A 25,515-nucleotide genomic window follows, 5' to 3' on the forward strand; every position below is an offset into this window, starting at 1 on the left:
CCCAGATAAATTATTAAAGGATGTTTTGGGGGTAACTCTCCACAAAGGACAATGCTCTTTAGTGTCTTTGCCAGACCAGCGCTGGCCTGTGTGGATCTTTCCTCTAACCCAGCACCTCCAAGATGCCCCAGGCAAGCCTGCTGCACAGTGGAATTACCTCGAGAGCCTTATGATTCTGATGCGCAAACCCACTCCCAGAGATTCTGAGGTGCAGCTTGAGCATCTAGAATTCTAAAATCTCCCTATTTGACTATGACGTGCAGCCAGCGTTGCAAACCACCAGTATATTCGCGAGGATTTGTAACAAACCTTGCCCACCCTTTAGCTTTCTGGTGCTAATTTTTGTGTTATTCTCTCCCGTGCCTCCCCCCGCCTCCCCCCACCCCCCAACACACACACATTCAGTAGACAGTAGAGGTGGTGAATTTCTCTTGCAGACACCCTATAATAGCCCCCGAGAGGAATGCGCTGGGCATCCTTGTGAAATAAGGAGAACTCCGGAGAAGAACATGATTCCCACCCAAACACGGTATGAACAATGCTCACTCCCCTGTGTACTGAGCGACCCGATTTCTTGAATCACTTCACACGTCCTGGTTTCAGGCTGTGGAGAATCGTGAGGAGACAACACACTAGGTTGTCCTCGCCCATCCTCCTGTGGGCACCTAACAGGTGCCCACTCTTTCTCCGCTCTTTCTCGGGGCAGGCTAGCTCTGAACCTCACCGCGCCTACCGCTCGGCTTCGCGGCACTCAAGCGAGCTCAAGGGTCACTGGAGTTAGCTCAGATTCCAGGGCAGCGGGGCTTGCGCCGCTAGAACCACTCCCCTTCCCACAGGTCCTCCGAGGTTTTTCGTTAGTTTTCTGAGAAAGCAGATATTTACATTTCCAGATGGCAGCTCACTGCAGGCCCCACCCTAGCAGCGGGGGGAAAAAGAGCCCCAGCGTCCCAATCCATAGGCTCCTCTTTCGGCCCCATCCTCTACGCAAGCCCAGGGCCCCCACCCGTGGGTGACTCCAGAGCCCCCGCCCTCGCCCCGCCCAGCACCCGGGCTGCGCAAACAATCGCTCCACCCGAGTTCCCTAACCCCACCCTTTTGGTGACTCAGAGCCCTGGCCGCGTCGGAGGCGCTAGTTTAACTCGACTTGCAAAACTCCCGGGCGCTGCTGGCGCTTACAGCTCCGTGCTCCAGCCGGCTGCATCTCGCGGCCGGTGCAGCGGGAGCCCCGGCGCCAGGTCCTGTCCCCACGTGCCATGAGTCCCGCGTGGCGCAGCGCCCCTGCGGTGCTGGGCCTCCTCGGGGGGCTCGCTCTGCTGCTGCTGTGCCCGCCTGCTGTGCGGGGTGAGTAGGGGGCGCGAGAGCCCAGCCCGGCTGCCAAGCTGAGCTGTGTGGGAGGGGCGGGGTCTGTCTCCCAGACCAAGGAGAGGCCTGCACCCCGGGGCAAGTGTGGAGGGTGGGCTAAGGTAATTGTGGCCGTAATCCTCTACCTTGAACGCTCAGGGCTCCTACCAACAGGATCTCTGGGGACAAGGAAGTGGAATCACGGCTGCTAACCAGCACTGGGGAATCTTGTGCTGGATTCCGGCTGGCACGGTTTTGGGGTGACGCGTGGAGGGCTGGGGAAGCACGGACTGAGTTTGTCGCGCAGCCAAATGTGGGAAAGCCATAAGGGAGGGCTCCACCAGAGTGAATTCTCCACCCCAACGTCTTCCCCCTTTTAAGGGTGGGAGGCCAAATAGTCGACCCCTCCCACCTCCAGAGCGGAGTCCAGTCCTGTGTAGCACAAGGCGCGACAGCCTTGCACGTCTTCTCGAGGTTTAACTCTAAGGGGACGTCTGTCTTACTGTGTGCACAGAAAGAGTACGTAGATAAATTCCAAACCACTATTTAAAAAAAAATGAAGGGGGGGGGGAGCGTTATTGGCACTCAACTTATTTTAGTCTTGAATTAATTGACAAGGCACAAGTGACAAGTGCTAGTAAGTTTGCAATGTATCTGGTCCACCCCGGATGGGAATGTTACATGTGCATCGAAAGCCTTTGCAGCTTTGCTTTTTGGTCTTGGGAAAGGAGTGTTTCTATGAATTGAAGGGCGGTGTTTCATTCCGTTCGGCTTCTTCCTCCCTAGGTGACTGCGGCATGCCTCCGAAAATACCTAATGCCGAGGCAGCTTTGCAAGGTCTTACACGTTTTCCTCAAAACAGCACAGTAACATACAAGTGCAACCAAGGCTTTTACAAAATTCCTGACAAGCCAGACACTGTGCTCTGCCTTGAGAGCAATAAATGGTCAGAAATTAAAGAATTTTGCAATCGTAAGTTATTTATTTCTTTTTAGAGAAGTTATGGCGATGGAATGTGTCTTTATTAAGTTTGCTGTTATACCTCTTCAGAGTGACTGGTAATTGATAGTTTTCTAGCATTATTAAACCCCAGGGCACACCTCGTTGGCACTTCATGCTCCAGCTAATTGAAGGCATTACTTCCCTGAATAGGTTCTGCTTCTTCATTAAGAGGTTTTTTTCCCCTAGTCCTGAACAGACTAATAGAGAAACAAACAATAGGTATTGTTTTGGGAGTAAATTATATATGAATATATTTGGCAATTACCTTGAGATGCATAACACAGGTGATCTGGTTTCTTAAGTTTCATTTTGCAAAGGATATACTAAATACAACTCTGCGATGGCATTTTAAAAAGCTCTCTATATTTACTCAAAACCTATTATTGTATGCATAGCCCTATATTAGCTTTGAGATATACAAGTAAAGATAATAAGACTTGATTCCTGCCTTTGAATAACTTGAAATCAATAGAAGATATAATAAACATAGAAACTGCCACAATACTTTTTGAAATCAGGTGTGGAAGTTATCTATCCATGATTGGAGGCAGTAGGATGAAGTACAGAAAGCTTTGCATAGGTAGCAAGCTTTGATTCTTCCACATGTATAACTTCATTTATTTCCCCAAGCAACCCCACGAAGTAGTGAGAACTCTTGTCCCCATATTACAGTTGTGAAAAGGGGCTCCCAAGAGTTAAATAACTTTCCCAAGATCAGCAGCCCCTATGTGGGGATCAAACTCTGGTCTTTGGGCTACAAATCCCATGACCCTTTTACTAAATTCACACTTGTCCAGCTTTTTGCAGTTTGTAAGTACTTTTAGGTACTTTTGGGTTGTCTGATCCTTGCCCTCATAGAGTTGCTTTGGGGATTAAATGAGTGTATTTGTGTAAAATGTTTAGAGTTTTTAAATAGCTATTAACTATTGTTATTACTGTTGTTGTCCAAGACATTAGCCTTGGGGTTTGAAAATATTGGTTCTCATCTATCCCTGTACCACTTGGTGCTGTATAGTTCCTTAGGGCAGGGTAAGGAACTGACATTTATTGATTACCAGAACTGTGCAAGGCTAGTTCTAGTACTCAACTAGATGAATTGTATTATGTGAAAATTGGGGATCTATACCTACATATATATATATACACACTCCACAGGCTTCTTGATATGCTTTAAATACCATAGTGTAATATAATGTAGTTAGATACCAAATGTGTATAAGGAAATACAGAAAGAGGGATGATTTAAGGACCAGATAATTCCAGATCATTATTTTAAACTCTCTTCATAGTTGCTGCTTTTGTTATGACTTTTAGGTAGTTGTAATGCTCCAACCAAACTACGTTTTGCATCTCTCAAAATGCCTTATATCGAAAAGAGTTTTTTCCCTGTGGGTTCCACTGTGGAATATGACTGTCGTCCTGGTTACAAAAGGATCCATACTCTATCAGGAAATCTAACTTGCCTTCCAGATTTAACATGGTCCAAACCTGCTGAATTTTGTAACAGTGAGTATAATTTTTAAAAATTATTTTTAATTCTTTTTATTTTTAAAGAAGCTTTATATTGCATAAATGTTACATCAAAAATATAGGGAATTCCCATATGCCCATCCCCCTCCCCCTCCCACATTTTCCACCATTGACATCTTTCAAATGTGTGGTACATTTGTTACATTTGATGAACACAAATTGAAATGAAGCATTGCTACTAACCATGGTCTATAGTTTACATTATAGTTTACACTTTGCACCGCACAATTTTATAAGTTTTGACAAAATGCATTATGGCCTGGATCTGTTATTTCAGTGTCATGTAGGACAGTTCCAATGTCCAAAAAATGCCCCATGTTACACCTATTCTTCCCTCTCCTTCCTCTCAGAACCTCTGGTGGTCACTGACATTATATCAATGATACAAGTTCTTCCATTGCTAGAATTATAATGTGTACTTTAGTCCATAGTTGCTTTTCCCTCCTTGTGCTTGTTCATTCCTCACTATTAAGGACTTTAGAGATACATAGATCACACAAAATGTTACATTAAAAAATATGAGAGGCTCCTATATACCCCACTCCCCACTCCCCCCTCATCAACAACCTCTCTCTTTAGTGTGGCACATTCATTGCATTTGGTGAATACATTTTGGAGCACTGCTACACAGCATGGATTATAGTTTACATTGTAGTCTACAGTCTTTCCCAGTCCAGTCAGTGGGTTATGGCAGGATATATAATGTCCTGCATCTGTCCCTGCAATATCATTCAGGACAACTCCAAGTCCTGAAAATGCCCCCATATCACACCTCTTCTTCCCTCTCCCTAACCTCAGCAATTCCATGGCCACTATCTCCACATCAATGATACAGTTTCTTCCATTGCTAGAGTCACACCGGTTATCTTTATGTTAATGTTACAAGTTCTTCTGTTACTACAATAATAATAAGTCTACTTTGGTCCATGGTTTCATTCCTACCTTATGTTTGTTCATTCTTCAATCTTGATGATTTTGGGACAGTGATGCCCACCCTGCTTCAGATTCAGAGGGGGTGTAGATCTTATGGGGCAGATGGAAGGAACTGTTTTACCTGCAGTTGTAGATGCTCTTTGCTTTTTGGCATGGGGTTGTCCATCATCATCCTTTTGTTAGTTGTCCTGGGTGAGTCCAGTGAACTGGAGAATGGGTGTTGACTGCAACTCTGCTGAGATTCAGGGCTCCACCAGCATATGAATAGACCAGTGATTTAAGTCTCTGGGACATATATTTAATGAGGATAGTACTAATTATAGGTTCAAATAAAAGAGGCAGAAGAACCATGAGTAGGGAAATTATAAATGAGTCTACCTCTGTTACACTGGAGAGCATATATTCCAAAGTAAGGCCCACTTACAGGGTGCCAAGTTCCTGAGATTGTCTGCCCTGCCTGTAGTGTCTACATGCCTCTAGAGCTCTCAGGAGCCCTGCCATTTGAGGTACTGTATATTGTGGCAGTCAATGAGGTCCTGCTGAGATGTGCTTAAGTATAACCACTGAAATGACCTCCATACCCATTTGAAATCTCTTAGCCATAAAAACACTTTTGTATTTAATATTCCCCCCTTTTGGTCAAAGTCTTTTTTCAAATGCATCACTAATTGGGGCTTGATAATAATCTCTTGGTGCCAGGGAGTCTCATCCCTGGGAGTCATATCCCATGCGGGGGGAGGGAATGAAAGGTGGGGGGATGGAGGGGTGGAGGAGGAAGGGTGAGATAAAAATAGTGCATCTATATGCTGAGTTTGGCTTAGAGAGAGACCACATTTGAGCAACAAGAAGGCTTTCTGGAGATAATTGTTAGGCAATATATAGTACTAGGCTAAGTTTCAATTGCTCAAGAAAAGGTCCCTAAGTACAGTTCTAGGCACTGCCCATGTACTTGGGGGATTCTTGGTGCTCTATTAGAGAATGGAGCAGGACTTCCTAGGATGGGAATTCAATATTCTTTTGGTTATTGTATGGGTTTCCACCCACCAAGCAACTTGAAGATACTTGAAGATACTCACATGCCATAGAGGCTGGCCCAGGCGCAGCCCTCCCCACACTTACCCCCATGGCTTATACATCACACCAGTGATCCTCCCTGCCAAAAACCTCCCCTCAAAAAAGAAAAAAAGAAGAAAAGAAAATAATACTAATAAATAATAAGTAAAACACAAAAATTAAAAATAATTTTTTTCCATTATGTTTTTCATTATCATAAGATCTGCTATCTTTTATGTACAGTGACAATATCTTCCATATGTTCCCCCAGGGTCTTAATTTTTTTTTTTTTTTTTTTTGCTTTAACTGTAGAAAAGCTTTATGTTACAGAAAATCACGTAGAAAATATATGGCCTTCCGTTATATCCAAACCTCCCCCTCTCCCACTGGTCCCTATTAATAAATTTTACATGTGTATGGTATATTCCTTACAATTGATGTGCAAATATTGAAGCATTGCTATTAACCATGATCAATTGTTTACATTATGGTTTACATTTTGCACCTTACCAATCATATAGTGTTTGGGGAAATAATATTTCTTCCCTTTCATGCTGGAATGCTATGTGCATATATCATCATTTAGAGTGATTCTTAAAAGAACCATTAGACTGTTTTATTTTAAATTAGGAAAACTAAATGTTGTGTGATAGGTATATTGATTCAGTTACAGAATTCACATTTAATTAGTTTAAGGTTACCTAAAATGAAATAAGTATAAAATAAGTATAAAGTGTTGCTTTCTAAAAATTTATCCAAGCATGAAAGTAGAATTAAGGAAGCCTAAAGATTAGAAATATCAGTGGTTCCAGTTATGACTATGCATGTATGTGCCTGATAATTTAATGAAAAAATTAATTTGTTTGTATTCTTTTTTAGAAAAAGCATGTCCTAATCCTGGAGAAATAAAAAATGGTCAAGTCAATATAACGACTAATATATTATTTGGCTCTCGCATCTTCTTCTCATGTGACAAAGGGTAAGTTTTGCCACACTAATTGTTCTATATTCAAAAAGGGAAAATCAAATTATGATTTAAGATTGAGGTTTTAGAATCATGGATAGTTTTTACAAGTTGGTAGCAACTAAAGCCTCCCCTCTCATGAAAGATCCTTATCACGAGCTCATTACAGTTAAATTTCATGAAAGGAAACAAGAAAGGAAGATTTCTTTGTGTCACCAAATTCTGGAACGTTAGATTTTAGTGATATGTAATTCAATATGACATTTTAAACTTAAAGTAATTAGTAAACAGCAAAATTTAACAAAAGGAAATGTTTGTGATGCTTTAGGAATTTACAATCATTGAAGTAGGAAACATGCAAGCAATCTTAGTTTATCTCAATAACGAATTAGCTTGTGAGTTTTTCTATATGTAAGCTGTTATATAATATCATGAGTTAAAATTTTTTATTCTCTAAATAGGTAAAAGGAGCACACCACTGTGTCTCAGACACTGCTGAAAATTTTACATTCATTTTCTCATTTAATATTTGCAAATTAAATTGGGCTAATTTACTGTTTGTATGTCTGTGTGTGTGTGTCCCTGTTTTTTTAACAAAATGAAAATCAGTATCATTTGTCTCCAGTGCCTAAATATAGATGTTTGGGTTATTATTATAGAATCTGGAGAGTACTTCATTATTCTGTGAAGGCTCTATTGACTTTTTTGAACTCAGAAATATAAAAAAATACAAGCATCCATATTGTTTAAAAATGTTTGGAAACAATTTTACATTATCTGACATATACCCCATGCAAATAAAAATGTTTTGTATGTCTTATACTTTTTGATTTTTATTTTAAGAGGATAGTCTGAAGAATTTGAGGGAATTCAAATATGCATGAATGGGTCTTAACTTTTTTCTTTTTTTCTTTTTTCTCCCCCGTTTGCTTTAGGTACAAGTTAGTCGGTTCAACTTTTAGTTACTGTACGGTCATGAGAAACGGCAGTGTTGGGTGGAATGATCCATTGCCAGAATGCCAACGTAAGACTGTTTAAAAATCTAAGCTTTTGGGTTTTGGGCTAAGTAATCAATGGCAAATTACTTTCTGTTCATTTAGAATTGTCCACAGTATATGTCTGTAGTCCCCTGCCTTTCAACACCTGAGTGTCTTAGGTAATTTAAAACTCTTTCTTAGTGAACCTCTTTCATTGATTAGTTGTGACAGTAAGTTATCATGCCTTTCTGAGCCTCAATATTCTTAACTATAGAATGAGGACTCAAAACAAACTTCTAGTTGAACTGTACTTGGTCATTTATTATCTAACTATTACATCTAACTTCAAGTAAGATAGATACAGAATTTTTTTCATAACTTCGTGGATGAAAATACTATGATCAGAGTCCATTTGACTAAATACAAATTCCAAAATAAGTAGTAAAAGAAGACATTTAATCCATATCATTTGACTTCAAACCCATCTCTTTTTCTAAGACCCATGTCTTAGTCCCTTTTTCTAAGACCCATGTCATAGTCCCTTTTAGAATTACAAAGATTATAAAATATTTTTATCATTCGAGAAATAAGTTTATATAATAAAGAAGAAATACATTTCTTCACTTGAGAATCTTAACTTCTCAAGGGAAGAGAGGACAAAGAAATAGTATCACCAATGGATATGTCAAACCAAGTGTATGTCTTTTAGAGATACTTGTTTCCAGAAACTCGAGAGGAGTAAAATATCTGCAGCATTTTAAAATATGTGCTTTATTTCTATCATACTTCTTTCTTTCTACACTTAACTTACACTTTTGCAAGTGACTTCTGAAAACACTATTGTCAAAGATACTGCTAAATTCAAGTTTCTGATGTTATTAGGAGAAGAAAACTGGAATATATTTACTGTAATTAAATACAAGGGTTGTACTTAGCAAGGGTTTGTTGATTGACATTCTATGGTAGGAAGGCTGTGGGGTCAACTGATATGAAGGCAAATCAAATGAAGCCCTTTCCATGAAGGAGCTCACTCACATTCTACCTGGCTTCTACTCCTTTTTCTCACTCATGTTACTTTTAACACCACTATCGCCTTTCCATTACTGCCATCCAGTAAGAGATGTTGTAAATGGTACTAATACAATTGGAAAGATGGGCAGCAGCCAGGAGCCATCCTGCATCTTTTCCTGCCCCAGGCAGCATGTCACAAAATCTGACAAGCAGTCATGCCGTCTAAGGGCAATATTTTCATAAGCACCTGCTGTCATGAATTTCACAGAAATCAGGACACCAAAAAGATACGCTACCAGAGAGGAACTTTTATACTGTATGCCCCCTTTATCTTCGTGCTTGCTTGTGGCTCAGCCACAGTCCTACTGGTTTCTTGAACTCCTTAGTGAAATCCTGATGTCCACATCTTTCTCCTTGACTCTCTTCTCCATCTCTTCAACTCAATAAACACTGACTTTCGCATCCCAAAGGAGAGAGTCACTGCCCTAAACAACCCCACGATCTTCAACAAGCCTTACAAAGCCTTGCTTCCTTTACACTTTAGTTTTGATTTTCCTTGCAACTTACTTTTCTGTTTTAAAAATGGCAAAGCAATTGAGTAGAAAGTAAATTCTCAAACATTTTGCTGCTTCACCTCAAGTAGGCATCCCTGGCTTATGGACACGTGAAGTCACATCGGTACCCACACGTGTTAGCGTGTGTCAGAGAAACAAAAAATTACAGAAAGATTCAAGAGTTTTTCTTAGTTATACATCAAAGAGAGGTGGTACTTGTTTACCTGTGAATTAAACCCCATTGTCAGAACTGGCCTGTCAAAGGAATCCCTTTTCTTATTTCTCTTACAATGTTTTATTCAAAGGTGATTCCAGTAAACTGCTGCTACCTGCTAGCCTGGAATCAATTCCTGCCACCCAGTGGCTGTCATTCATCTCATATGCCTCTCTTCATCTTAACCCCCCATATCTAATCACTCAATTATTTTGCTTTACCCCCTTAATCTATTTCTCAAGCCTGTGTTTTATCCTCCATCAGTATTACCTCTGATGTAATTTATTATCCCTCATCTGGACTATTGCAATCAGAAGCACCCCTAACATTTTCAGGGCCAGAGAAAGAGTATAAATAGAGGTCCCTGGCCTAAGACCCACCCCTCGGTGAAATAGCCTCCTCCTGCCCACACTATGAGGGGCCTCTGATGCTTGGAAGTGGACAACCTGAGCAAACCCCTGAGACTTTCCGCCATGACCCTTCTCCCATTCCATTATCCTTTGGGCCAAGAGACTTGGGCCAAGAGACTTGCATATCAGCATACTCTTGTGAATATGGGCCAGAGGAAGAGACCCTCTCAGGCCCTGGAAGGGATGTTGGCACAGAGGATTCTGAGTTCCTGGAGCATGAGCTGGAATGGTGGGGAAGGAGCATGGGCTCTCATGCAGCCTATCTTCTTAGCCCTGCAGATGCCCAACTTGGTGGAGAGAAGCACAGCCAGAGGAGGGCCCTTTAAAGTATAGGGCCCATAGCAGGAGTCCCAGTTGCCTGAGTTCAGGGGTGATCCTGAGTCTTCATTCTTTGTTCTCCATTAATGTTTCATCCATACTCTACCCAGAGTGACAGGAAACACAAATGTGGCGCGATTCTTTTCTTCTCAAAGTTTATTAGTGTCTCCCCATCACTTTCCAAGTCCAAACTCCTTAGTATGAAGGGCAAGGCTAGCCACGGTCCACCTTCCTCTCCGTGCTCATGTTTTCCCTCATACTTTATGCTCAGTGCATGCAAACTGCCTGCAGTTTTCCATGAACCTCATGCCCCTTCATGCCCCACAGCATCGTTTATGCTGCCGCAGTTTTCCATGAACCTCATGCCCCTTCATGCCCCACAGCATCGTTTATGCTGCCGCCTCTGTCTGGAAGTTCCTTCTGCTCCCTGCTGGGCTCGGCTATGTTTTCTTCATTAAAAGGTCTGGTGTAAGACTTCAGGAGGCTGCCTCTCAGCCTGAGGATGGAAACTGTCCTTCCTCTTTCTTTCCACATGAGTGCGTACTTACATAGAACCTTCACCATTTTGGATTGAAATGATCGCTTTGAACCTTTTGCCCCACTCAATGTTAAGACATGAGATCTGTTTCTTACTCAGTTTTGCACTTCTGCTTATAGAACAAAGCCTGGTAGGTACTAGATGGGCAGAAAATGTCAGAACTAAGCTAATGGTGATGTGTGTAGTCACTGTACACCCTGGCTTAGTGAAAATCAGATTAGCTTGTTCTTGCTCCTTGCTTTCATCAGTGACCCGAGAGTAATTTATAAATTTGCTGCTATTCTTTGGGTACTTAAGTGCATTCAGTGCAATATAATTTGTAATTTGTTAAATAGTGTATTTACATTACTTTCTTGCTTAAAACAAAACAAAACTACTTCATGGTTCTAGGCACTGTGGAACCATTACTTTTTTTTTTTTAAGATTTATTTATTTACTTACTTCTCTCCCCTCCCCCCCAACCCCGGTAGTCTGTTCTCTGTGTCTATTTGCTGCGTCTTCTTCTTTGTCTGCTTCTGTTGTCATCAGCAGCGCGGGAATCTGTGTTTCTTTTTGTTGCATCATCTTGTTGTGTCAGCTCTCCATGTGTGCGTCACCATTCCTGGGCAGGCTGCACTTTCTTTCGCGCTGGGCGGCTCTCCTTACGGGGCGCACTCCTTGTGTGTGGGGCTCCCCTGCGCGGGGGACACCCCTGCATGGCAGGGCACTCCTTGCGCGCATCAGCACTGCGCATGGGCCAGCTCCACATGGGTCAAGGAGACCCGGGGTTTGAACCACGGACCTCCCATGTGGTAGATGGACGCCCTAACCACTGGGCCAAGTCTGCCGCCCCACTGAATTTTTAAAATCATGGCAGCTGCCAAGAAGAGTCCTCTGTTCACAAGATCACTAGAGCAATTCTGCTTGTTCTTGTTTTACCAGTTCAGCTTCTCAGTAAGATTTACTTTGAATAAAAGTTGCTGTCAGTCGATACAAGCTTAGAAAAGTTGACCCTAGTCGATAAAATATAATTCTGACATCTAAAATTTCTGCTCCAAAAGAAAAGAAAAGAAAAAAAATTTCTGCTCCATTCATAATGATCTCTTCTTATTTCCCAAGGATGCCACTTGAATTCCCAGCTGCTTTCCTTTGGCTTCATTCCGCCTGGGCTGAAGGGCAAGGCTCACTTCTCTGCTCTGTCTTAGGTTTAAACACAAGTCCCATCAACTACCTAAAATCTTTTCTGACTGCCCCTGCTTTTGTCTCTGAACTCATACAGCATTTACTTTCTATAGTACCAGTTTGGTATATAACATGCACTTACTGTAATTTTTGTTTCGCATATATAATCTAAATTTTGTTATTTCTATAAATAAGTTGTTCTCAAGGTTAGCATTCATGTTCCACAGCTTTCTGTACCTGAGGTTCTCAATATACTCGCCATTACTTAATGGGCATTTATTTAAAAGCATCCCTTGTTGGCCATGCCGAATTTAGAAAAAGAGGCAAATTTTAATTTAAAAAAATAAAAATCCTTAAAATGTTTAAGTCTTAATTATTTGTTAAAATACCTTGTCTAAGTTTAATTTATTTAAAAGGTGTTGGAATATTTTTTTAAGAAATTTTTTGTCCAGAACCACCAAAAATTGACAATGGAAAAATTCAAGAGCAACAGCCCAATTATGTAAATGGACAATCTGTAACATACACTTGTGCTGAAGGCTTCATCCTGACGACAAAGAGCTCTCTGCAGTGTGTTGTAAATGATGACCAAGGAGAATGGAGTGGCCAGCGACCCGAATGCAAAGGTAAATCAGTTTGCCTATTTATATTTTTGCTTTATCTGTCTTGAGGATCAGGGATTCTGTTTTTTATAGGCACTGGGAACCAAGGATTAAACCCAGGATCTCATATGTGGGAAGCTGGTGCTCAAACACTGAGCCACATCAGCTCCACTGGGTTGGTTTCTCCATTTGTTTTGCTTGTTGTTTGTTTTTAGTTTTTTCAGGAGGCACCGGGAACCAAACCCGGGACCTCCCATGTGGGAAGCAGGCGCTCAACCACTTGAGCCACATCTGTTCCAAGGGATTCTTATTCTTAAGTCTTAAATATGGGCTGCAGAGATTCTGTGAACTTCCTGAGAATGAATATAAAATGTTGCAAATGTGTATTTGCATTTTTCTGGGGGCACTATTTTTCATTCAATTCTCAGAACTGCTGGTGTGGAGTACATGTGCTGCTATATAAAAATAAGTATTTAAGAAAATATTTGGCATATATATATGTCATATTTTTCATAAACTAGTTTAAATTGGCTGCTTTGACCTATGTTAATCTCAGTAAGTTAATATAGAAACCCTTGTTTATACACAGAGTACATAAAGTGATTTATTTTATTAAATTAGAGGGGCGCTGGAAATCTTAAGTTAAACTGAAGATAGTGTGACAAGTTGTGACAACTGAGAAAGCAATCATAGCCTTGCTGTTGAATCAATTGAATTATATACATTTATTTTCTGCCTTGGGAATTTCTCTCTATTATTGACCATACTTTCTTCTTTATCCTTGTAATATTATGCAGAATGATTCCAATGTCTCAAAAATGCTCCATGTTACACCTATTGTTCCCTCTCCTTCCCCCTCAGAACCTCTGGTGACCACTGTCTTTATATCAATATTACAAGTTCTTCTATTTCTAGAGTAATAAGAAGTCTCCTTTAGTCATTCTTGTATTTCCCCCTTACGTTTGTTCATTCCTCTGTCTTGAGGATTTGGGTATGGTGATGCGCAACTCTGCTTTCGACTGAGAGGGGACTTAGATCCCAAAGGGTGGATGGATGAACCTGTCTTGATTGCAGTTGAAGGTACTCTCTGCTTCTTGGGTTGGGCATTGTCCATCATCTTCCTTTTGTTAGTTGTCCTGGGTGAGTCTGATGAACTGGAGAATAGGTGTTGGCTGCAACTCTGTTGAGATTCATGGCTTACCCAGCATATGAAGAACTGGAAGATTTAAGTCTCTGGGACATATATTTAACAGTGTAGTGCTAATTATAGGTTCAAATAAATGGAATAGAAGAACCATGTGTAGGAAAATTATAAATGAGTCTAACTCTGAAACATTGGGGGGATGGGTTATCATATATTCCAGGCTAAGGCTGACCATTGGGGTGCTGATGCCCTGCCTATAGTGTCTAGATGTCTCTAGCACCCCCAGGAGCACCCTTATTTGAGGCACTGTTTACTGTGGCAGACAGTGAGATCCTCTTGAGACATGGATAAGTGTAACCTCTGGAATGACCTCTCAACTCCCTTTGATATCTCTTCGTCATAAAAACTCATTTGCACTTAATATTCCCCCTTGTAGTCTAGGTCTTTCTCAAAATGCATCATTAGTTGATACTTGATATTAATCCCTTGGTGCCATATCATGTCCCACATCAGGGGGAAGGCAGGTGAATTTACGTGCTGAGTTTAGCTTAGAGGGAGGCTACATTTGAGCAATAAGGAGGCCCTGGGAGGTAAGTCCTAGACAATATATATTAGCAGGCCAAGATTCAATTTCACATGAACAAGTTTCATACATACAAGTATCAATATCAAGGGCCTGGCGCATTGGTCTGCTGGTCACTGCCCATGTACTCTAGAGATTCTCACCACTCTGTGAGAGAATGTAGCAGGACTCACTGGTATAGAAATTCAATATTCCATGAGTTATTCTGTGGGTCTGCAACCACCGAGACAATACCCTATGACCACATGAACACACTCACAGTCCATAGAGGCATGCTCCAGGTACACCATACATACACATCCCCCACCAAGCATGCCCTGGACCAGTGATCCTCCCCTACCACAGCTGCAACCCTTCTGCAACCCAAAATATCCCCCAAAATAAAGCCAACAAAAAAAACAATAATGAAATAAAAATTAAACAACAGAAACAAAGAAAAAAAATTTTTTTTGCATTTTCCCTTTCATCTCTGTAAGATTTCTTATCTTTCATGTATATTAGCAATTTCTTCTGTGTGTTCCCCCAATGTCTTATTTTTTTTTCACATTATTTTCTGGAAGCTTTAGGTTATAGAAAAGTCACATAGAAAATACAGGGGATTCCCACACACCCCACCTCTTCCACCACCACCCCCATCCTGCGCTACCAATATCATCCTACATGAGCATGGTACATTTGTAACAATCGATGAAAAACTATTGTAGCATTACACTGCAGTGCCTTTTTATATCTAGGCTGTGCTTTCAGAATTCTTAGAACTGCTGTTTAAATTTATTTTTAAGATATATTTAGAAGATCAATGAAACTGGATTATAATATTACACCACATGAGTAAGTGTTTAAACAGTAGTGAATGTCAATATGATGCAAGCAAAATCCACATCTAAAATAATGCTTGTAATTCTATTAGCATGAATTGCTCATTGAAAATATTTTTATAAACATAATATATAAAAGCAGTAAAGCAATATTCAAACATTGCATAGGAGTACATCCAGCCCTTCAGCCAGAAGTAATTTCTGTTTACAAAGTCTTGTGTTTCTGTCTAGAAAATAAACAAAAATAGTATTAATTATACAGATATATAATTTCTTTACTCTCCTATTGATGGGAATTTAGGTTTTTCATTCTAGTTTTTTTAGTTATAATTTTTTGTGTCATTACGTGTTAAAGAAAATTTTGTACAATAATTTCTAGTTGTGCAACTGCTATATCAAAGCTATTTAGATTTAAATTTTTGATAGATATTACTAACATTGTTTCCAAAGAGACCATATACATTTACTCCCCAAAAAGCATGGCATCCTTATGCTGTTTCTCTGCACTGTTAATGATAGAGAGCAACTCCCAAGAAACAGAGGCTAGAGCAGAATCTCACTGAAACTAACCAAGTTCAATCCCTGATAAATTGAGGACTTGAACACCTCAAACCAATCTGCCTATTAGAAAGGAGAACCTTCTACTTCGAAGATCATATCATCTGGATATTTTACATACAATGTCTGGCGCAAAACAAAAATTATTAGACATTTAAGGAGGCAAGAATATATGACAAAATCAAAAGGAAAAATCTTTGTAAAGAAGATTCAAACAATTGAGTTAGAAGACAAGGACTTGAAAATAATTGATTAATATGTTTAAGACAGTAAAGGAAAAGATAGATGGAGAACTCAACAGAGAATTAGAATCTCAAAAAATGGAGTAAAATGGACTTTCTACAACTGGAAAAATATAAAATATGAAATTGAGAACACAGTAGATAGGTTTATCAGTGATTTGGCACAGCAGGAAATAATATTAGGAACTGGAAAGCAGGCTAATTAAAAATGCCCAAACTGAAGCACAAAGAGAACAGAGAATGTAAAAAACAGATAAGAGTTTAACAGGCATTTGAGACATTTTGAACTGTTCAAACATGTTGGAAATATTCAAAGAGATAATGACTGAGAATTTTCCAAAATTGTTGAACTACACCAACCAGCAGATCCAAGAAGACCTGTAGCCTCTAAGCATAATAAAAACAATACCACTTCAAAACACCTTATAGCAAAACTTTGGAAACTCAAATCAAAGAGAAAATCACCCTTCAAAGGAGTAACAATAAAACCAATTGCTAGCTTTTCAACAAAATGATGAAAGCCAAAAGACAATAGAAAGAAATCTTTAAAATACTTTAAGAAAATAACTGCTCATCTAGAGTTCTCTACTCAGTTGAATGTATCCTTCAAAACTGAATGCAAAATAAAGATGTTTTCAGGCAAACAAAAACTGAGGAAATCTTGTCACAGCAGATCAGAACTGCATCGAATGAAAAAACAAAGAAATTCTTCAGGCAGAATGGATGTAATTCCAGGTGAGTCACTAAAATGTAGGTGAAAACGACAAGCACTGCAAGGATAATTGAATATTGAGTTTAAAAAACAATAAATGCAAGGTCTTGTGGGGTTTAAATTATATGTAGAATACAAATGCATGATAGTAATAAAGCAAAAGGCATAAAGGGGTAAATTGAATTTAAAAGCACCAAGGTTATAGCCGTACTGAAAAAAGTGGTAAAAGTGATCATTTGCTTCATTAATTTATAGTATAAGACAAATTGCACTCACTAAGATTACCACTAAAATAATAGCAAACAAATATAAAATTAGCTAGTAAAGGAATAATCATGAATATTTGGTCCAAAAGAGGGGAAGAGAATAGGAAAAACAAAAAGGAATATAAAATAAATGGATAAAATAGAAAATTAAAGGGGTAGATATAAACCCAACTATGTCAGTTATTACAGTAAGTATAATTTGACTAAGATCTGCAGACTAGACTAAAAAAATAAAACCCAATTGTTTTCTGTTTACGAGAGAGACATTTTAATTATAAGAACACAAAATAGTTGAAAGTAAATGATGAAAAAATGTACCATGCAAACACTAGCCAAAAGAAATCCAGTATAACTATATTAACGTCAAAGTAGATTTTGAGAAAAGACATCATAATGATAAAGGGGTCAATTCAACAGGAAAATATCTGAAATCTTTATGCACCTGATCACATAGTTTCAATATATATGTGGTGAAAATGCACAGAAAGAGAAACAGACAAATCCAAGTCAATATCTCAATAACTAATGGAACAAGCAGCCTTGATTCAGTAAGGATATAGAAGATCTGGACAACACTTATACGTGAACAAATTGACATATAAGTGCATTGAACCCCTCAATAACAGATGGCAAATTTATTCAAGTGCAAATGGAACATTTATCAAAATTGACCATTTCCTGGTATATAAACCTCAGTATATTTCAGAAGATCAAAATGACCCAGAGCATGCTTTCTGGTCACAGTGGAATTAAGCTATACATCAGTTATAGAAAGATAAATGGGAAAATATCGACTTCGAGGAAATTCAAACTATATGGTATTATTTAAATCCTTTGAGTAAAAAGTGAGAACTAACTTCGTCAAACTTCATCAAAGAAGAATTTTTATATATAAAGGCCATAATTTTTAAAAACTTTTTTTGAAATAATTTCATTTACAGGCCAGTTGCAAAAATAATACAAACCCCATACAGAAGAATTTCAACATAGCCGCACACCACCCCAAATACCCAGATTTAGCAAATTTAACATTTTGCCACTTTTACCAGCCCTTCCTTACTCTCTCCCTTCCTACCTTCCTTCCTTCCTTATTTTCTGAACATTTGAGAGTAGGCTGCACACAGCATACTTCGTGTACACATGATATTTCCATGAACATTTCCTACAAACAAGGATATTCACTTATGTAATCACCTTAAGTGCAATTATGAAGTCCAAGAAATTTAACATTGATACAAAGTTTACATTTATATTCCAATTTTTCTTATGTCCCAGTTATGTCCTTTTGAGCCCTTTCTCCTCCATTCTTAGATCTCATCCAGTATTGTATATCGCATTTGTCATTGTCTCTTTATATTCTTCTTTTAAAAATGCACAAATATATATACAACAGAAATCTTCCCATTCCCACCCTTCCAAAGCATACCATTCAGTGGGATTAATCACACTTACAGTATTACAGTTCCCACACCACTTTTCATTACTAGAACTTTTCCTTCATCTCAAACATAAGTCTTACATTCACTTTGCATTAACTCCCCATCAACCCCTGCTCTCCATCCCTGGTAACCTGTACTCTATTATCTATCTCTATGAGTTTACAAATCTTCTGATATTTTCTTGGTGGTTATCACAGGGCTTAAATTTAATTTCCTAAATCTACAACAGTATCATTTGCTTTGATACTAACTAAAGTTCAAAAGCATACATAAACTGTGTTCATATATCCCTCCATCCCCCCACCTTTATGCAGTTCTTGTCACGAATTACCTATTTATGAATTATGAATTCAATACCATTGATTTATCATTACATTTTATGCATTTGCCTTTCAAATCCTGTAGGAAGTAAAAAGTAGAATTACAAATAAAAAAATAATAGTCTGTATTTATGTTTACTACTATTATTATCTTTTCTGGAGTGCTTTACTTCTTTATGTGCTTTCAGTCAATAGTCTGATGTCCTTTCCTTTCAACCCACAGAATTCCTTTTAGTATTTCTTGTAGGACTGGTATAGTGGTGACAGAGTTCCTCAGCTTTTATTTACTTGGGAGTGCCTTAATCTGCCCCCCTCCCCTCATTTTTGAAAGTTAGTTTTGCCAGACATAGAATTCTTGATTGGCAATTTTTTGCTTTCAGCATTTTAAATGTCCCTCCATTGCCTTCTTGCCCCATGGTTTCCAATGAGAAACTGGCACTTAATCTTTTTGAGTCTCCCTTGTATGTGACACTTTGTTTCTCTTTTGCAGCTTTCAGAATTCTCTCTTTAACTTTGGCATTTAACAGTTTGACTGTAACATGGTATGGTGTGGGTCTATTGAGGTTTATCCTATTTGAAGTTCATTAAGCATTTGGATTTATATATTCATATCTTTCATTAAATTTGACAAGTTTAAAGCCATATTTCTTTGAGTATTCTCTCTGCCCCTTTTCTATCTTTCTTCTTCTGGGATTCTCACAATGTATATAGTGGTATGCTTGATAGTGTCCCATAGGTTCTTAGGTTCTGTTCCATTTTCTTCACTGACTACTTTTTGCTCTTTGGACTGAAGTATTTGTTACCTTATCTTCAATTTCACTGATTCTTTCTTCTGCCAGCTGCAATCTGCTGTTGAACCGCTTTAGGGAATGTTTAATTTCTGTTATTGTGGTCTTCAGTTCAGTTTGGTTCCTTTTCATAATTTCCATCTCTCTGTTGATATTTTCTTTGTGTTCACCTGTTGTTTTCCTGGTATCCTGTAGTTCTTTGAGCATATTAGGACCATTTTTTAAGTCTTTGTCTGCAATATCCTATGTCTGATCCTCTTCACAGATGGTTTCTAAGGTTTTAATCTTCTTTTTTATTTGCCTGAGTTCTCCTTTGCCTAGGCCACCACTTCCAGTTTCTTTGTATGTTTGTAATCTTTTGTGGAAACCTGGACATTTTGGTACTTTAATGTGCTATGGCTGTAATTTAGACTCCGATGCATCTATTCCTTAATACCAGGGGTTAACAACAACAACAACAAAAATGCCAGGAACTGGGGAAAAAAAAAAAAAAGAGAGAGAGAGCAAGAAGGAAGAAGAGGAGGAGGAGAAAAATAAAACACCTTTAAGAAGAGGAAGAGGAGGAGGAGAAATAAAACACCTTTCCCAATCTTTGAAGATTGATCTGTGCAAGTTTTCTCCTTCAGGGCTTATATTACACAGTGAGTTTGGAACCCGGCTCCAGGCCAAAGTTGTGAAAGAGGCTTACCCACTAATCAAGACTGCCATCAAAAGAATTTTTATACATAGTCCAACCTCATGCAGGAACCGAAGACCTAAAATTTTGTGATGTTTTTAGATTAATGATTCTCAGAACATGAACTATCACATTACATTATATGTTATATGATCTAAAATGCAAAGAGAAAATAAAAGTAATGTTTGTAAAGTTGGTAGCAAGCACAAGAGGAGAGACTTTATTAATTTAAAAAAGAGGTGAAACAAAACAAACTGCCACATTCACTAGCGCGTTCTGAAAACACTGAAAAAGGTTTCTGTGTTATCTCAGTTGCTCCAATGGTTGTATCCTGTTGTTCTTTGAATTTGACATGAGCAAAGGAAGATAATTTGAGAAAAACAATAAAGGTAAGAGGCTCAGGATGTGTTGCAGAAGGAAATCACTGCTCCTTATCACTTTGATAAGTGGCTCACAGAAAACAGCTCAAGAACCTCAATATTACTTTGGTATAAATCTGTTTTAGTCACTTAGGTATAATTTATAGAAAAACAAAAACAATGTAGTGCTTCAGTTCCTTGTAAAATACACAGTAAGAATTGATTTTCTAAAAGTCCTATTTTGGTGTTTTGGGGAAGAGAAAGAGAAAAACAATAAAGCAATCAGTAGGTTCAGAAATCTTACCTTGGGCAGGAATAGTTGACTAATTTTTAACATTTCCCCCCCACAGAAAGTCCTTCAACTATCGAGGTCCAACCTACTACTCTGAAACCCACCACAGTTAATGCTCCAGCTACAGAAGCCCCAACTCCTCAGAAACCCACTACAGTAAAAGTTTCAGGTACAACGGCCCCACCACCTCCTCAGAAACCCACCACAGCTCCAGTTCCAGAGGCCCCACCACCTTCTGAGAAACCCACCACAGCTCCAGCTACAGAGACCCCACAACCTTCTCAGAAACCCACCACAGTAAACGCTCCAGCTACAGAGGCCCCACCACCTTCTCAGAAACCCACCACAGCTCCAGCTACAGAGGCCCCACCACCTTCTCAGAAACCCACCACAGTAAACGCTCCAGCTACAGAGGCCCCACCACCTTCTGAGAAGCCCACCACAGCTCCAGCTACAGAGGCCCCACAACCTTCTCAGAAACCCACCACAGTAAACGCTCCAGCCTCAGAGGCCCCACCACCTTCTCAGAAACCCACCACAGTAAACGCTCCAGCTACAGAGGCCCCACCACCTTCTCAGAAACCCACCACAGCTCCAGCTACAGAGGCCCCACCACCTTCTCAGAAACCCACCACAGTAAACGCTCCAGCTACAGAGGCCCCACCACCTTCTCAGAAACCCACCACAGCTCCAGCCTCAGAGGCCCCACCACCTTCTCAGAAACCCACCATAGTAAATGCGCCAAGTACCAAGGCCCCACCAACTCCACAGAAACCCACCACAGCAAATGCCTCAGTCACCAAGGCCCCAGCAACAACTCAAAAAAAACCTACATCAAAGGTCCTATCTACAGAGACCCCATTAGCAGCCCTGAACCCTGTCATAGCAAATACTTCTGCTACACAGGCCACACCAACAAAACAAAGATTCACCATAACAAAAGCTTCATTTACACATGGTCTTCCAGCAATCCCCAAATCTACCACTGTACATGCCCCTGTGACTAAGAGTCTCCATACTACACAAAGAATCACCTCATCCCATATTAAGGCAACTAAGGATCTAGCTGTTCCCAGGGCAACCACACGTTCTCGTGCAACAAGCATATCTAAAGGAAGAGGACCCCTTCCTTCAGGTCAGTTGATGCTATTTAGGCCTCCTGAATATGCATCTAATGTGCTGTGTGGAAATTTCATCCTGACAAAGATAGCAAAATTCAATGAAATATTCTCTGATTTATTATAGTCAGGGTTTTTCCATACTAATGCTTTTGACTTTCTTTATGATTTGCCTGGGATTGTACTGGGGCAAATCTTTTATTTTTTATTTTATTTTTTTAATCTTCTTCTTTTGCCTTTCTTTTTTCTGCAGATCTTTTAAAAAGAAAAATTTTACAGCAAAGAATATGTAGAAAAAGGTTATGATACCATAAAAACAATACTAAATTAAGATGAGTGAAAAATTCTGTTTTCTAGAGCAGCTTTAGGAAGTCATTGAATTCTGCAAGACCCCTTCAAACAACCAGAAATGTACTGTCCTTAAGGCTTATTCCTGGCTGTCTGGTTTATTGATAGAGACCCATCCTTCAAGTATGCTAAAAGACTTCTCCAGATTCCATGGAGTTGCTAATTTGGCAAAACTTCTTGACAGTGTCTTCTCAGTAATCAGAAATGCAGAGATTCTTTTAATCAGTTCATATTACAAGGTTCTTTAAATGACAGCTTTTATGAAAGTGGTGTTAAGATATGCTAGAGACTTCAGAAAAGCCCACTGAATAAATAAATGAAACTCCTCTGATATCTCACAACTTGCCTAAATGGATTGCCATTTTTATAGACATTCTTGTTCTCTAATAGGAGCTACCTAATTTTTTTTTTCTTTTTTTTCTTCCCTGGAAGATAGCAACAAGAATGAGCCAGGAGATAATCAATTTTTTACTTGTGTTAACTTTTTAATTGAAATCAACACACACACAAAAAGCTGTATAAAATATAAACATACCACTCAAGTTACCTAAACCAAATATTTTGTGTAACCACCACAAGTGTAAAGAAATACAGCACCTCAGATTTGCCCTCAAACTTTCCAGATCCTCTGTCAGGTTTGAAATCCATGCTCTGGCTTTCTGTTTCCTATCCCACATGGCCTAGGGAATGCCTCAGCTGCAAAAATGCAAGCCCATTCCCTGCATTTCCTCTCTTTCAGCCTTGATCAGTTTCTGCATGCTCTAGATTGCTTTCTAGTGCCTTGTTGTTTTTAAATATTTTGCCCAGATTTCATACTTACTTTGAAGTCTGTTTTACCATTACACAGATAATTTTTCAGGACATAAAATACTATGATAATATTATTGATGTTCCCTTTGTATGCATCTTTACTTCTTTAGGTAAAAAGCCAAATACATATGTGCACAAATCTCACCCCTTTTCCAAAAGGGAGCTAAGATTCTTGTCTGCTTTAGGTCATTCTCCAGAGCCATCCAATAATTATTTTTTAAATATATTTTTATACACGATGGCTATATTTTCATAATGATTTCAGATGTTTCAAAATTGTCTTGAAGTCTATATAGCCATTACCCAGATATTTTTAAGAATTTAAACACTACAGATATTACTGTTAAAGTCCCCATTATACATTTTTTCACATCCATTTCTCTCCCTCTAGGGAGATTAGTGTGTATTCTTCCTCTTTCTGTTTTTATTCTTATACTACATATAGTTATCCATAAATAGAACATGCTACTGTTTTGTATATTTTTGATAGTTTATATAAACAGTATATTATATAGTCCATTATCTACCTTAACATTTTCTATTCAACATTGGTTTTGTGGTTTATCTATGTTAATACATTTAGATTTAGTTCATTAATTTTAACTTTCATATGGTTACACCTCCATTTCTCTATTGACTTCTTAAACTTTTATGACACCTGTAAGCCTATAATTTTTAGATTGAATAAACCCACTTTTTAAAAGGGCAAGACAAAGAAATAAATTTCTTTCATATAAATTTTCTGTAGAGCTAACATTGCTGAAATATTTCTTTCCATAAAAAATACAAGATAATTTAACAAATTTAAACTAAACGTAATGGGTCAATTATTGTGACAAAAATAGAACCAACATTTGGGAGCAAACTTCTCTCTTATTATAGTTGGTTTATTCTTTTGGGGTGTAATATATGATTTTTAGTTCTTAATGAAAAAAATAGCTCCCATTTTTTTAGCATGTCCTATATGGCGTGACCCATGCACCTTATATTTGTTGACTCTGGCCTTTGCAACAGCTTTTCAAATTAAGCATTTATGGATGAGGGATTAGAGACTTAAAGATTAGCTCAGGCAGTGGACTTGGGCCAGTGGTTAGGGCGTCTGTCTACCACATGGGAGGTCCACAGTTCAAACCCCGGGCCTCCTTGACCCGTGTGGAGCTGGGCCACACGCAGTGCTGATGTGCGCAAGGAGTGCCCTGCCACACAGGGGTGTCCCCTGCGTAGGGGAACCCCACGTGCAAGGAGTGCGCCCCATAAGGAGAGTCGCCCAGCGCGAAAGAAAGTGCAGCCTGCCCAGGAATGGCGCCCCACACACGGAGAGCTAACACAACAAGATGATGAAACAAAAACACAGAGTCCTGTGCCGCTGACAACAGAAGTGAACAAAGAAGCCGTAGCAAATAGACACAGAGAACAGACAACCGGGGTGGGGGAGGGGAGAGAAATGAATAAATAAATAAATCTATAAAAAAAAGATTAGCTCGTAAAATTCATACGCAGTACATGGTTAATGAGGAAGTTGGGGGTTAAACGTATTTGCTGGCTCCAAAGCCTGAGTTTTTTCTTCTGTGTAATAGTCCCTGTTCAAATTGGTACTTGGAGTAAATTTGTTCACCTCACTTTAGTGACTTAACTATTATTCTAAATATGTTTATATGAAAGTAAAGTGAGTTTTGCCCTCATTCATAGTCATTGAAAGGTATAAATAATAAGATGATATGGTCATTTAAGTTTTGGTAGGGTCTTCTGAAAGGGACGTGGGTTTCGAGTAGCTTCTTGATAGTAGAATTGAATCAGTCATTATTTAATATTTAAGATTTTCTTTTCAAACTTGTTTCTTGCCATTAAGTCATATATCCAGATTTAAAAAGAGTTTGTTTTGGTATTCAGTAATTCTTCATCATATTTTAGGTCTATAGCATTGCTTCTGTTGAACAGATATATGCATTAGTATATATTAATATGTTACTTGATTAAATTAATAAAGTATTATTGTTTTCATAAATTGACATATAATTATTTATTTTAATTGTGAAAATGTGAGCTGCTTTTGAACTTGCAATATAGTTTGTTGATATCTTTATTAAATTGCTAGCAAATCAATGTCCTGTAAGTTTTTTTGTTTTTGTAATTTTTTTTTTTTCTTCTTCTTTAGATGCTGTCATCCTTTCATCTGGTAAGTCTAGCTTTCAGGCATTTGAAAGAAATTGCCATCGTTGTGGGATGTATAATCCATATTCCTGGATGCGAATACTGTCTTTTAACTGTCTTAGGAGTACTATTAAAAGGCAATGTTTATGGGTAACAAAGAAAAACCGGGTAAAGACATTTCATCAACATGTTTTATGGAAACCATTAGGTATCCGGTATGTTCCTAAAAACTCCCAACCCTGTTCTTGTTCCAAGGTAGTTTTAGGACGACTTCAAATCATTT

General features: G+C 38.9%; 1 protein-coding gene across 7 annotated transcripts in view; it reads left to right on the forward strand.

The window, feature by feature from the left end:
• The first annotated feature begins 1,110 nt into the window (after positions 1-1,110).
• Positions 1,111-25,515, forward strand: part of CD55 (CD55 molecule (Cromer blood group)) — a 33,486-nt gene continuing 9,081 nt past the window's right edge. For 2 of the 7 annotated variants that reach the window (XM_004470072.4, XM_004470075.5), the window contains exons 1-8: positions 1,111-1,341; positions 2,128-2,313; positions 3,658-3,849; positions 6,739-6,838; positions 7,759-7,847; positions 12,444-12,632; positions 20,864-21,940; positions 25,237-25,257. In XM_004470072.4, the coding sequence (XP_004470129.2) occupies positions 1,254-1,341; positions 2,128-2,313; positions 3,658-3,849; positions 6,739-6,838; positions 7,759-7,847; positions 12,444-12,632; positions 20,864-21,940; positions 25,237-25,257 (1,942 nt within the window). In that variant the 5' untranslated portion in view covers positions 1,111-1,253. The remainder of the gene's footprint in view (positions 1,342-2,127; positions 2,314-3,657; positions 3,850-6,738; positions 6,839-7,758; positions 7,848-12,443; positions 12,633-20,863; positions 21,941-25,236; positions 25,258-25,515) is intronic. The other 5 variants (XM_012529639.4, XM_004470074.4, XM_058275127.2 and 2 more) reach the window with 4 other exon arrangements.

Source organism: Dasypus novemcinctus, chromosome 13, assembly GCF_030445035.2.
Source record: "Dasypus novemcinctus isolate mDasNov1 chromosome 13, mDasNov1.1.hap2, whole genome shotgun sequence".
Lineage (NCBI taxonomy): Eukaryota > Metazoa > Chordata > Mammalia > Cingulata > Dasypodidae > Dasypus > Dasypus novemcinctus.